Source organism: Bos javanicus, chromosome 15 (assembly GCF_032452875.1).
Source record: "Bos javanicus breed banteng chromosome 15, ARS-OSU_banteng_1.0, whole genome shotgun sequence".
Taxonomy (NCBI): Eukaryota; Metazoa; Chordata; class Mammalia; order Artiodactyla; family Bovidae; genus Bos; species Bos javanicus.
In genome coordinates this window covers 50440031-50453503 of record NC_083882.1, presented here as the reverse complement: position 1 = coordinate 50453503, position 13473 = coordinate 50440031, and the positions used below count along the sequence as shown (strand labels likewise).

The 13473-nt window shown below is 38.5% G+C and overlaps 2 protein-coding genes across 2 annotated transcripts in view; one reads left to right on the top strand and one right to left on the bottom strand.

Moving 5' to 3' along the window:
- Nucleotides 1-13473, bottom strand: part of LOC133226772 (olfactory receptor 51F1-like) — a 460311-nt gene that overhangs the window by 92852 nt on the left and 353986 nt on the right. The gene's annotated exons all lie outside the window — the stretch shown is intronic.
- On the top strand, nt 10727-11707 carry LOC133261361 (olfactory receptor 51F2). The gene has a single exon (XM_061439854.1). It carries the CDS (start codon nt 10757-10759, stop codon nt 11705-11707), a length of 951 nt encoding a protein of 316 aa, XP_061295838.1. The 5' UTR covers nt 10727-10756.

Sequence of the window (13473 nt, the reverse complement as noted above, 5' to 3'; positions counted from 1 at the left end):
TGAACCCTACATCATAGCTATGTTCAAAGAGATTCTTCTTCCTTCTTCTTTCCCAGAACTTCTTCATTTGAAATCCATTGTCATCAGGGAATCAGCAAATTTTGGTAAGAGAGACCAGCGTTTAGTCTACCTAATTCTTATTGTTAGGAGTCTCAATAAGTTGTGATTTCTGGCAACAATGTTATACGTAGACTTTCAAATTTTCTGGATTTTATTCCAAAGTTCCTCATGTTCTCAGATTGTCCATTGCATTTATGTAGGCTTTGGCACTAAATGAACTTCTGTACACTTTTGTTGTTATTTCAGTTACTTTTTTCCTCATACTGAAATTAAACTTCCTCAATCATTGATAATTTTAAAAAATAGCTAAAGATGCAAAAAAAAAAAAAATCAAAATACCACAAATCTCACTGTTATTCTTAAATGTTATATCATTTGCATGTATTTCCTGAATCCTTTCCTATACATATATATTACCTTTAAGAATTGGCATCAGCTGTATGAGTAGGTTTGATGTTAGGACTTTGACGTTATTGTCATCAGTGTATCCTATGGGATGATTTGGAGAGCTGTGCTGCAATTACCCTCCAGTGAAGCCCGGCTCAAGGCTTTTGGCACATGTGCCTTCTGTATCTGTGTCATCTTGGCTTTTTACACCTCTGCTCTTTACTTTCCTTACCCACCACTTTGGACATCATGTGCCCTGAGTAGTACATGTTATGTTTGCTATTCTCTATCTCCTGGTACCTCCCATGCTCAACCCCATCATCTGTAGAGTTAGAACCAAACAGATCAGGGACAGGGTTATTCAAGGATGTTGTAGAAAATACTCCCAACTCAAAGCATAGTGTTTTAACCATCCCAAGGTCCCCACTGTTAAGGCATTGATGATATAAATACATATATTTTCCCAGGATGTCACAAATTGTCACAAAGTCATGGCTGTGAACAGTTGGCTCAGAGGACTGACATCCTCATGAAGAGGGACAATTTTCAGGATACCCTGGATAAGAACTCTCAGAAAGAAGTGATTGATAACAGCCACAAGGTTGGCCTATGTTCATCATCTGAAGAAACAGTAAAAAAAAAATGTTCAGTTATCAAATTAGTGAACATCTAAAAAGAATATCATCTTCACAGACCCCGAGGTGAAAATTCCTTTTACATGGCTGGTAGAAGTATAAATTGGTATACCTTGTTACAAAGGAGTTTAAAATTTCCCTGCAAACTGTTTAAAAGTCCTGTATTGTCCTCAACTTTGGAATTTACTTATAGAATTTTAGAAAACATTGTACAAAGATATGTAGGTGGCTCAGATGGTAAAGAATCTGCCTTCAATGCAGGAGATCTGAGTTCTATTCCTGAGTCAGAAAGATTCCCTGAAGAAGGGAATGGCTACACACTTGAGCATTCTTGCCTGTAAAATTCCATGGTCAAAGAGTCTAGTGAGCTACAGTCCATGGCATCGGAAAGAGTCGGATACAACTGAGCAATTAACAGTTTCACAAACCATTTTTCCCTTCTGTAGAAATATTCAGATATATGGACAGACAGATATCCAATGAGACAGGCAGAGGTCTATAAATAATGGGCTCTATCTTGTAGCCCCCTGCTTTTGAATTAAAACAACACAACACTTGGGCCACTTTTCAGGGGAGGAAGAGAGGCTTAAAGCCCCATAGCAGTGTACTTACAGATACCGAGTTAGTTTTGACCCTATGACAATTACCATGAGAAGTTGGGCTGGAAGATAGCTGACTGACCAATTGTGCATTTGTAATGCATTTAGGGTGTGACTCTTCTTACTTGGAGGATCAGTAAATTTTTTTCTGAAAAAAATCATAAACATTTTAGGCTTTGTTGGCTATATAATCTCTGTTGCAACTTCAGCTTAGTCATTATGGCATAAAAGCAGACATAGTCAATATATAAATATGTGCATATGGCTGTGTTCCAATAAAAGTTTATTTATAAAAATAGGCTGCAAGATGGATTTGGTGCTAGATTTTCCTAGCACCTGGCATGGCACAGAAAAGGTATTCAATAAACAAATACAGGTCATTATTCAGTAGCTATGGAATCACTAAGCAATTAACCATACCTTAAAATGTTCTAACAGAAAGGTTTACTTTATCACCAGACTCACGAGACACTTACATCCTCTTCTCATACTAGTGGTTGCCCTGCTGGCTATGGAAGGATTGTGTGTACCTCACACTGCTGGTATTCTGCAGGTTCATACACCTTGATCCCTCTGGTGACCACCACCTAAGAGTCAATGACACAAAAACTCATCTGGTTCTTATCTACCCAACACCTTTTCAGTATTTAATCTCACTTGACCTGAGTCTTTGCTTGAAAGCATTGATTTTTACCTGCTTTTATAGCAGAAACATATGGGCAAGAATAACATCTTTTCAACTTTCCTTTAACAACCTACGGACAAATGTGTCAGCCAGCCCGAAATGTTCTTCAAAAGGGTTTCTGCAAGATCTGAAATAAACCGAGCCTCTTTCTGATTTTCTCTAGATTGGTAACATTGTGAGAGAATTGGGGCCTACCTTATAGGTTTTACTCTATAATCTGGAAACTTTACCATCCCACCTAGGTAATAACTATAGGTTGCTCAAAACATATACTCCTATCTGGCTTATAGTGACATTCAGAAATACACACTCACTATCAAAGGAACATTTCATGCAAAGATGGGCTCGATAAAGGACAGTAATGGTATGGACCTAACAGAAGCAGAAGATATTAGGCAGAGATGGCAAGAATACACTGAAGAACTGTACAAAAAAGATCTTCACGACCCAGATAATCACGATGGTGTGATCACTGACCTAGAGCCAGACATCCTGGAATGTGAACTCAAGTGGGCCTTAGAAAGCATCACTATGAGCAAAGCCAGTGGAGGTGATGGAATTCCAGTTGAGCTATTCCAAATCCTGAAAGATAATGCTGTGAAAGTGCTGCACTCAATATGCCAGCAAATTTGGAAAACTCAGCAGTGGCCACAGGACTGGAAAAGGTCAGTTTTCATTCCCATCCCAAAGATATGCAGATATGCAGATGACACCACCCTTATGGCAGAAAGTGAAGAGGAACTCAAAAGCCTCTTGATGAAAGTGAAAGTGGAGAGTGAAAAAGTTGGCTTAAAGCTCAACATTCAGAAAACGAGGATCATGGCATCCGGTCCCATCACTTCATGGGAAATAGATGGGGAAACAATGGAAACAGTGTCAGACTTTATTTTTCTGGGCTCCAAAATCACTACAGATGGTGACTGCAGCCATGAAATTAAAAGACACTTGCTCCTTGGAAGGAAAGTTATGACCAACCTAGATAGCATATTCAAAAGCAGAGACATTACTTTGCCAACAAAGGTCCATCTACTCAAGGCTCTGGTTTTTCCTGTGGTCATGTATGGATGTGAGAGTTGGACTCTGAAGAAAGCTGAGCGCTGAAGAATTGATGCTTTTGAACTGTGGTGTTGGAGAAGACTCTTGAGAGTCCCTTGGACTGCAAGGAGATCCAACCAGTCCATTCTGAAGGAATTAGCCCTGGGTGTTCTTTGGAAGGAATGATGCTAAAGCTCAAAATCCAGTATTTTGGCCACCTCATGTGAAGAGTTGACTCATTGGAAAAGACTCTTAAGCTGGTAGGGATTGGGGGCAGGAGGAGAAGGGGACGACAGAGGATGAGATGCTTGGATGGCATCAATGACTCGATGGAGGTGAGTTTGAGTGATCTCCGGGAGATGGTGATGGACAGGGAGGCCTGGCGTGTTGTGAGTCATGGGGTTGCAAAGAGTGGGACATAACTGAGCAACTGAACTGAACTGAACTGCTAAGACCATACAGACTTCCCTGGTGGCTCAGACGGTAAAGCCTCTGCCATATATGCTGCTGTTACTGCTGCTAAGTTGCTTCAGTCGTGTCCAACTCTGTGCGACCCCATAGACAGCAGCCCACCAGGCTCCCCCTTCCTTGGGATTTTCCAGGCAAGAACACTGGAGTGGGTTGCCATTTCCTTCTCCAGTGCATGAAAGTGAAAAGTGAAAGTGAAGTCGCTCAGTCATGTCCGACTCTTAGCGACCCCATGGACTGCATGCAGCCAATCAGGCTCCTCCATCCATGGGATTTTCCAGGCAAGAGTACTGGAGTGGGGTGCCACTGCCTTCTCCACTGCCATATATAAATTTATATAAATATTCAGGAAAATATTATGGTGTAGGTGACTATATTAATATCTGGGAATGAAGAAAGGAGATAATGATAAGGGCATTTCTTGTCTGCAACCTGCACAGCACTAAACAAAATTGAAAATTAATGGAGGAAAAAAAAGACTGTTCAAGTTTATGGAACATTTTGTAAAGATAGTGAAATAACTAAAAGGGAGATGGCAAACATATTATTTAGATTTTCTTCAGTCTGAAACATACTATTTAGTATTTTCCAGGTGAGCCTCTTGGGAAATTCTAGTCTTCCACCTAGGATTATGCTGCTCATCTAATTTTACTCACTCCAAGCCACAAGGGTCTCTTGGCAGTAGGGCTGAGTCACATGCTGGGCTCCTCAGAAGGCTGGGTCTGAGAGCTATACTGTACAACTGGCTGAGCAGTAGAGGAAAAGGCAGCTACCCCTCTGTTGGGAACCAGGTAAGATGCTAGGACCAGAACGTGCAGACCAAGAAGAGGGACTGTTGAAAGCTCATCAGAAGGGCAAAGGACAGAGCAGAGGGAGGGATGGGGAGAGGGGAGGCAAAAGACTGCACACCTGAAAAGGGAGAGTAGAGTGATCACAGTGACAGCCCCAAAGCTAGAGCTTGTGAAAGTTAAGTGACACGTTTGCAAGCACATATATGTCTACAGGAAAAGCATTAAATTCAGTTCTATCAAGAAATTGAGTGAATTGTACTTCTCTGCAGCCCCAATTTGATATTTATCATATATTTTATTGTTATTTCACACAGCTTTTAATTTTGATTTCTGTCTCCCTATTTGTTAGAAAGTAAGTTTTTTGAATTCTTTCACTTGGCATCAGTTCCACCTTTTTTACAGGATCCTCACAGTCTGAGCTTCTAAGAAAACTTTTATGTTTAGAAAGAAGTACTTCAAATACATCTTGGCATTTGATCATTATAGAAACAACTGGATATTGGCAGACCAGGGATTTTATTTTTTAATTGAAATATAGTTAATTCACAATGTTTGTATCAGTTTCTAGTGTACAGCAAATGATTCAGTTATACTCATATGTATAAGTATTTCAGATTCTTTTCCATTGTAAGAAATTGAGTATAGTTCTCTGTGCTATACAGTAGGTCATTGTTGGTTAGTTATATTATATATAGTAGTGTGTATATGAGATAAATTAGGAGTTTGGAACCATGGATATTTAAGTCCAAGGTTTATGGGTAAGGAATCTTAGATGGGAATGGGTTACCAAGGTCTACCTCTCACCAATGTCAGTGTAGGAGCAAGGACTCGTACCTTCATCTTTATTATTGTAATGGGCCAGAATAATACATCCCAACATCCATGATCAAAACCTCTGGACACAAAAATTTGTTAAGTGTTATTGTTCCTGTTCCAAACTCTCTTACCATGTATCTAACCACAGACCGTCATCAAATAAATAACACATACACAATCTACTTTAAATCAGATGCAACAATATTCTTTGGCTTTGGCATTATAATGTGTATATTTGCTGTACAACTTATTTTACTTACACGTATCTTTCGTAACCAGTTGTATTTAAGTTTGACATACTGTGTTCTGTATTGGTATTTTACTTAACTGTTTTCATTTCATCTTATTTAAGAAGGCACTCCCTAAAAAATATGCATTTTCCCTTATTTATTCTAATAGTAATTATTATAGCTTTTTTTGGCCTTGAAATTTTTAACCCAAGTGCAGAGATGTGTGAAATAGGGATCCTTTCATATTATTATAAATTGTTAACCAACTGCCCAAGTATTATTTATTATATCAAATTTTTCCTGGTAACATGCCATTGTCATTATATTCTTTATCTTCATTTAAACATTTTTTGGAAATACTCTTCTGTTCTGGGGGTATATATTTTTAAACCTTTGACCAGTACATTTTTTTAATGATAATAACTTTCAATTACATTTTGACATATCAAAGGATATCCCATCTTTGTTGCTTTAATATTATACCAAATATATTTGCACATTTGTAGTACCTAATACATTTTATAATGCATCTGTCACTATCCATTAAAAACTTTTGTGTTATTGACTGATAACACTTTGAATTTATGGGAGTGTTAATGGGAAAATTCACATCTTTTCACTGTTGAATATTCATTCTTACTTTTAGGAAAGGAATAAAGGACTTAATGTTCTTCAGTAAATTTTTACAGACCTCCCCTATCTCTGCCAAACACAAACTTCTGTCATATGAATGCATTTTATAGCTTTGTAGCTATTATAAATAAATCATTACTTTTATAAAATTTCCTCAGCAGTTAATTTCTTTTTTAAAAAATTTTTATTGAAGTATAGTTGGTTTACAATGTTGTGTTATTTTCAGGTGTACAGCAAAGTGAATCAGTTATACATATACATATATCCACACTTTTTAAATTTCTTTTCTCATATAGGCCATTATAGAACATTGAGTGGAGTTCCCCGAGCTGTACAACAGGTTCTTAATAGTTATCTATTTCACACATGATAGTTTGTCAGTCTCGATCTTCCAGTTTATCCCTTCCCCACCCCACCTTTAGCCTCTGGTAACAAGTTTGTTTTCTACATCTGTGACTTTACTCTCAGTGGTTAATTTCTGTGGCAGAAAAAGCTATTAATTTGTGATATTGATCGTCTATACCATCACTTTGGCAGATCCTGTTTTTAAGAGTTTTCAGTCTATTCTTTTAAATGATTAATTAAAACTTAAATAAAGACATTTTTGTTTTGTCTCAAAGATAACACTATCTCCTTTTATTTACTTGTTTTTTCATTTATGAAGACTGTTCCATTAAATGTTGAATAGTAGTTGTGTTAATAAATATCATTGGGGCTCAGGGCAGCCCATCCCAAATGGCATGTTGATTATTTTGAATTTAAAGTTACTTTAGAAACAACCTTTTGCAAGAAGGACACTCTGACTATCTTCTCTCTTTCTTAAAGTAGGAAATAAATCTCCCACGTGAAACCTTCCCTGTACTGTAGGGTAAAGAAAGGACCTTATCATCAGAGACAGCGAATTCAGAGCCCAGAGGGCTGTACAGACAGACCTCGCTACTTCTTTACTAATTTACCACCCCAAACCAAAACTCTGTTTAGATGTGTCACTAATTAAGCACCCAAGCCTAAGTTTCTTTGTCTGGTCATTTCCTCACAAATATGCTGTTTCTTTGTCTTAAGAGTATAAAGCTGCCAGCTTTGGCCACTTCTTAGGTTCCATTTCTATGAGACCTCCACACTCCACATGTAGAAATCAAATTTAATATGTGTGTGGGGGTGTGTGTGTGTGAGCTTCACCTGATAATCTGCCTGGTGTCAATTTAATTAGTAGATTAGCCAAAAACTAAGTATGGGTAGGGGGGAAATTTTCCCCTCCCTAACAATATCTTTATCTTGTCACTAACTTTGGAGAAGGCATTGGCACCCCACTCCAGTACTCTTGCCTGGAAAATCCCATGGACGGAGGAGCCTGGTAGGCTGCAGTCCATGGGGTCTCTAAGAGTCGAACAGGACTGAGCGACTTCCGTTTCACTTTTCACTTTCATGCATTGGAGAAGGAAATGGCAACCCACTCTAGTGTTCTTGCCTGGAGACGGAGCCTAGTGCGCTGCCATCTATGGGGTCACACAGAGTTGGACACGACTGAAACGACTTAGTAGCAGCAGCAGCAGTCACTAACTTTAACAGATCTGCTTTTCACAGGTCACTGGTAAATACATTTGCTCCAAATTTCGGAAAGATACCTTTCATTTGGAACACTATTTGCATTTTATATATTAAGAATTTTATCATAGATTGCCACTGAATTTTCTGATTTCTTCCTCATCTTTTGAAAAAATCATCATTTGCTTCCCTTGCTCTGTTGGTATAGTCATTGCATGGATAGCATGGGCCCATTTGGTGATTGTTTTTCTATAAATGTTATCTATTTTGTATCTGTTGCCAAATATAGTATTATACTTATGCATACTATTCTATTATAAAGTTTTACTTCTCTGTTCTTATCATTTCTCATCCAGTTAGTCATGCTTTTTCTAAAATTTTCTTGAAAAAGTTCACATATTTTCTTTTTAAATAATCTACTTTGGTTTTATTGTTAATGCATGAATTTGTGCTCATTTTTTGAATTTATTTAAATATTTTCCTAACATCTTAAGCTGAAAACAAAAAATGTTTTATATCGTTGCTTTCTGTGTTGAATAAAAGAAAGTTTCATTAAAACAATGTGGTTGTGACCAATATGAGCTGTGCTTAGTTGCTCAGTTGTGTCCGACTCTTTGCGACCCCATGGACTGTAGCCCTCCAGGCTCCTCTGTCCATGGGGATTATTCAGGCAAGAATACTGGAGTGGGTTGCCGTTCCCTCCTCCAGGGAATCTTCCTAACCCAGGGATCAAACCCAGGTCTCTCCTTGCAAGTGGATTCTTTACCATTTGAGCCACCAGGGAAGCCCATCATTGTTTTCTAATAAATGTATATTTTTCAGGTTAATATACTGCACTCCAGTGCATTGCCTCACAGGTTCTGATATGTGTTTTTCTAATTTTTATTCAGCTTAAAGTATTATTTTTTTCATTTATATTTTTCTATCATAGAAAAGATTTTTAATAAATGAGTGTTGCTATTGATGCAGAATCCTTTGGTGGGGGTTCAGGGGGAAGTTGCTAAGTGGCATATAGTTATGCCATATAATATATATATATATATAGAAAGGAAATTTCCAGAAAGAAGAGGTCATCAGAATAATATGTAAGTGGTAGATAAATGAGATGGTCACCAAAATGATTCAACTGAATTTGGTTGTTCTATTATACTTTGGCATTGTTTTCCATACTGGGTATATCCTCAACATCTAATTCTCTGGGCCCTTTGCACACAAAACTATTCATGATGAGATTCTTTTCTTGAGAAGCCTAAGCAGCATCATACCCACACAACTGGCATGGAATTAACATTTTAGGTGTCTGAAAGTAAACATCTAAAAAATATTTGTCATGGACATTTGTCGGACTATGTTAGAGACCACTTCTCTATGTGCCTCAGCCTCACTGAATGAGGTCATACGCGCACTGGGGTCATACTTGAACGTTCCAACTTCAGCTCTTCTATATCTAACTCCATAATTTGGGGCAAATTAACTTAACCACTTTAAACATCAGTTTCCCCATTTATATATTAGAGATAACATTTTTTGATACTTGATTGGATAGTTATGATTATTAGATCAGATTATGGATATGAAGGTAATAACATCTGTCACATGGTTTGTATTTAAGAAATGCTAGCCTTTGTGGTTCAGTAATTGTTTAGTCGCTAAGTCATGCCCAACTCTTTGGTGACCCCATGAACTGTAGTCCACCAGGTTCCTCTATCCATGGGATTTCCCAGGCAAGAATCCTGGAGTGGGTTGCCCTTTCCTTCTCCAGGAGATCTTCCTGACCCAGGGATAGAACCCATGTCTCTTGCATTGCAGGAGGATTCTTTACCACTGAGCTACCAAGGAAGCCATTTTAGCAGTAGCTTGGCAAATTTATCAAAATGAGGTGTTACTGGACTGTGTTAAAATAATGGCAAGTTTTGTCTTTTTTTCTTCCTTCCTTCCTTTTATACTTTCCTTCTTTCCTTCACCTTTGCTAAATATGTGGTTTCTCTCAACAATTGTTATCTTTATCTTTAAAGATCAACCTGGGGATTATTTAATTAAGTCTTCATTTCCTCATATGCCATATATACATTTATACATACTACCTACCTTCTAGAGTTAGTGTATGGGTAAAATCATATAGTTCTTACTAGTATTTGTCAACAACACAGGGAAATTTCAACGAATGAGAAATATGCTGATTTTTCTTAGTGTGATTCTTTGGCCCATCATCATATATATAAACATCTGAGTCTTGGAGATGCCTTAGACATGTGTGTGTTAGTCAGTTGTATCCAACTCTTGTGATCCCACTGACTATAGCCTTCCAGGCTCCTCTGTCCATGGAAATCTCCAGGCAAGAGTACTAGAGTAGGTTGCCATTCCCTTCTCCAGGGGATTTTCTCTACCCAGGGATTGAACCCAGGTCTCCTGCATTACGGTCAGATTCTTTACATACTTCTGGATATATCCTAGGAAAACCTAGTAATATCCACATTTCAATTATGAACTGATTTTTTTGGTTCTTTATTCTAGGATCAGTACATTATTAAAAATATCCTGGAAACCAGATTTATCAGCATATTGTTTAGGTATTCTACTGGGGACTTTTATAGTTAAGAAAAATTGAACTGTGTTATTGTTGCCACCAAAGACAATTATAGACTTAAGAAAATTTGATGTAAAATAATTCAGGGAATCTTCAATTCTCAAAAATGAGAAATACTGAGAGTCAGGGAAAGAAACTTGTGGCTCTATAAAACTCATAAAATACTAAAATTCCTAGATCAGTAATAGTAATTTAGTGACTCTCAGAGTGTCTAATGATAAGCTATATTTTTATCATATGTTATGTTTAATTATTCAAATATCCCTGTCTTCTCAGCCCCTCATTATGTGGGTCCTCAACAATACCAGCGCTCAGCCTCTGACCCTCCTCTTGATGGGTATTCCAGGACTGAGAGCGGCCCAGATCTGGGTCTCCATCCCTGTTTGCCTCCTGTATGCCGGCACCCTCTCTGGAAACAGTATGATCCTGTTTGTGGTCCTCCGTGAACAGAGCCTTCATGAGCCCATGTATTATTTCCTCTCTAGGCTTTCAGCCACAGACCTGAGCTTATCCCTGTGCACACTTTGCACTACCCTTGGTGTCTTCTGGTTTGAAGCCCGAGAGATCAACTTAAATGCCTGTGTTGCTCAGATGTTCTTTCTCCATGGATTTACTTTCATGGAGTCTGGGGTTTTGCTGGCCATGGCCTTTGACCGTTTTGTGGCCATCTGTGATCCACTGAGATGCACCACCATCCTCACCAATGCCAGGATCGCCCAGATTGGGATGAGCATGTTGACAAGAAATGTTGCTGTGATGTTGCCAGTTGTGCTCGTTGTCAAGAGGCTGTCCTTCTGCAGTTCTATGGTCCTCTCACATTCTTACTGCTACCATGTTGATCTCATTCAACTCTCATGCACAGACAACAGAATCAACAGCATCCTTGGTCTGTTTGCACTCTTCTCCACGACAGGGTTTGACTGTCCTTGTATCTTGCTCTCCTATGTACTGATCATCCGATCTGTCCTCAGCATCGCCTCCATAGAGGGCAGGCAGAAAGCCTTCAACACCTGCATTTCCCACATCAGTGCTGTTGCCATCTTCTCCATCCCTCTCATCAGCCTGTCTCTTGTCCATCGCTATGGCCATTCAGCACCTCCCTTTGTCCACACCATCATGGCCAATATCTTCCTGCTTATTCCTCCTGTACTCAACCCTATCATCTACAGTGTGAAGACTAAGCAGATTCAAAAGGCTGTTATCAAGGTCTTAATTCAGAAGCGACTCCAAATCTAATCTTTAGCTGTCTCAGAGTTAAGTGCTTTGAATGAATGCTTTGGTAGAAAGGTGTAACTGTCCACCAAATGCCTAGATATGCCTCCAACAGTACAAACTATTCAACTTATAGGTTGTATGATATTTGCTTAGCTTTCTTATTCAGTAAGTTCATATTAATAACACCAAAATTATTTTTGTTTTTAAGATAAAGTGAAATAATATATGTAAGCAAATATTTATATTTGAAAGTAGTATGATGCCTGAATAAAATATTCACCAGACTCTGCAACAATAAAAGCTCAGATTTATGTAGGAAACTTTATTAATAAGCCAGTTCTTTTCTGAATGATATACAAAAAACACTTCTAATAATTGAACTTTTTTTCTTAAAACTCTCAGTTCTCTGCATGCTTCCAAAACAGATATATATAGAGAGTGGATCCTAAAATATACGTCAGTGTAACCTAACATTGGATCTTATGTAGGTAAATTTATTTTTTTCCTTTATTATGTTATAGGGGCATTCCCAGTGTGAATGTAAAATGTCATATCAAGTGCTCTGGATCAGTTTTGCTGCTGTTAGCTGAACATTAAACACTTGTAATAACATTTTTAACATCCCAGGAATGAGGATTGTACTGTTTCCCCATGATCAGCCTTGAGAAAAGAGAGCTCATACTTTTGGCTCATGCTTTATTTCTAACTCTGCCATTATGACTCCATCTATGGGCCCACTGTACCAGCATCAGTGGAGCTAAGGCCCAGTGATATTTCTATGTAGGTTCTCTCCACTTGGTTATTGAATTCCTCCACTGAGGTGTGTACTGTTTGGTGGGTAGTAGCATGAGATTTGGTGGGTGGTAGCATGAGGTAAGGGGCTTCTCTTATGACTCAGACGGTAAAGAATCTGTCTGCAATGCTGGAGACCCAGGTTTGATCCTCAGGTCAGGAAGATATCCTAGAGAAGAGAATGTCAACCCACCCCAATATTCTTCCCTGGAGAATACTAAGGGCAGAGGAGCCTGGTGGGCTACAGTCCATGGGGTCACAAAGAGTCAGACATGACTGAGTGATTAACTCTTTAACTTTGCATGAGATAAAAGATTTTCACTCTTTATGACCTCTTCAATATGTACTTCACATACATCTTCTACAGACTTCCTTTTTTCTCTTCTTTCAAAGAGAAGAGAGATGATCTTATTCTATCCCATGACCAACTAGCCACACCTTTCAGAAAAGTACAGAAGTCCATGTATATCCACGTAAGTCAGATAACCTCTCTTTCTACACAATGTTGACAACCAAGAGAACTGCATATTATGAGAATTTTTCTTCATCATTTTCTTTTATGACCACCATGTGTGGGACTGTTTTGCTGTTGTATTATATTTTGTGGCTCAGACCATAAAGAGTCTGATTGCAATGCAGGAGGCCCAAGTTCTATCCTTGGGTCTGGAAGATCCCCTGGAGAAGGAAATGGCAACCCACTCTAGTATTCTTACTTGGAAAATCTTAAGAACAGAGGAGCCTGGCAGGCTACAGTCCATAGGGTCACAAAGAGTCAGGCATGACCGAGCGGCTATACTTTTCTTTTAGCACCAAATTGTCCACCAATCCACCCATAAAACCAGTGATAGATTCCATAGGATTCTAGGACAACCATTCATTCACATAATTTGTTTGTGCTTTGTATAAATAAATTATGTGAATGGGAACTTGCACTTTGTCTTTCCCACCATGATGGTTTAAACATCCCAGATAGAGTAATAACATGAGATTTCACC

What these genes read in the sequence shown, in the direction of transcription:
- LOC133261361 (XM_061439854.1), top strand. Translation starts at nt 10,757, where the DNA reads ATGTGGGTCCTCAACAATACCAGCGCTCAGCCTCTGACCCTCCTCTTG.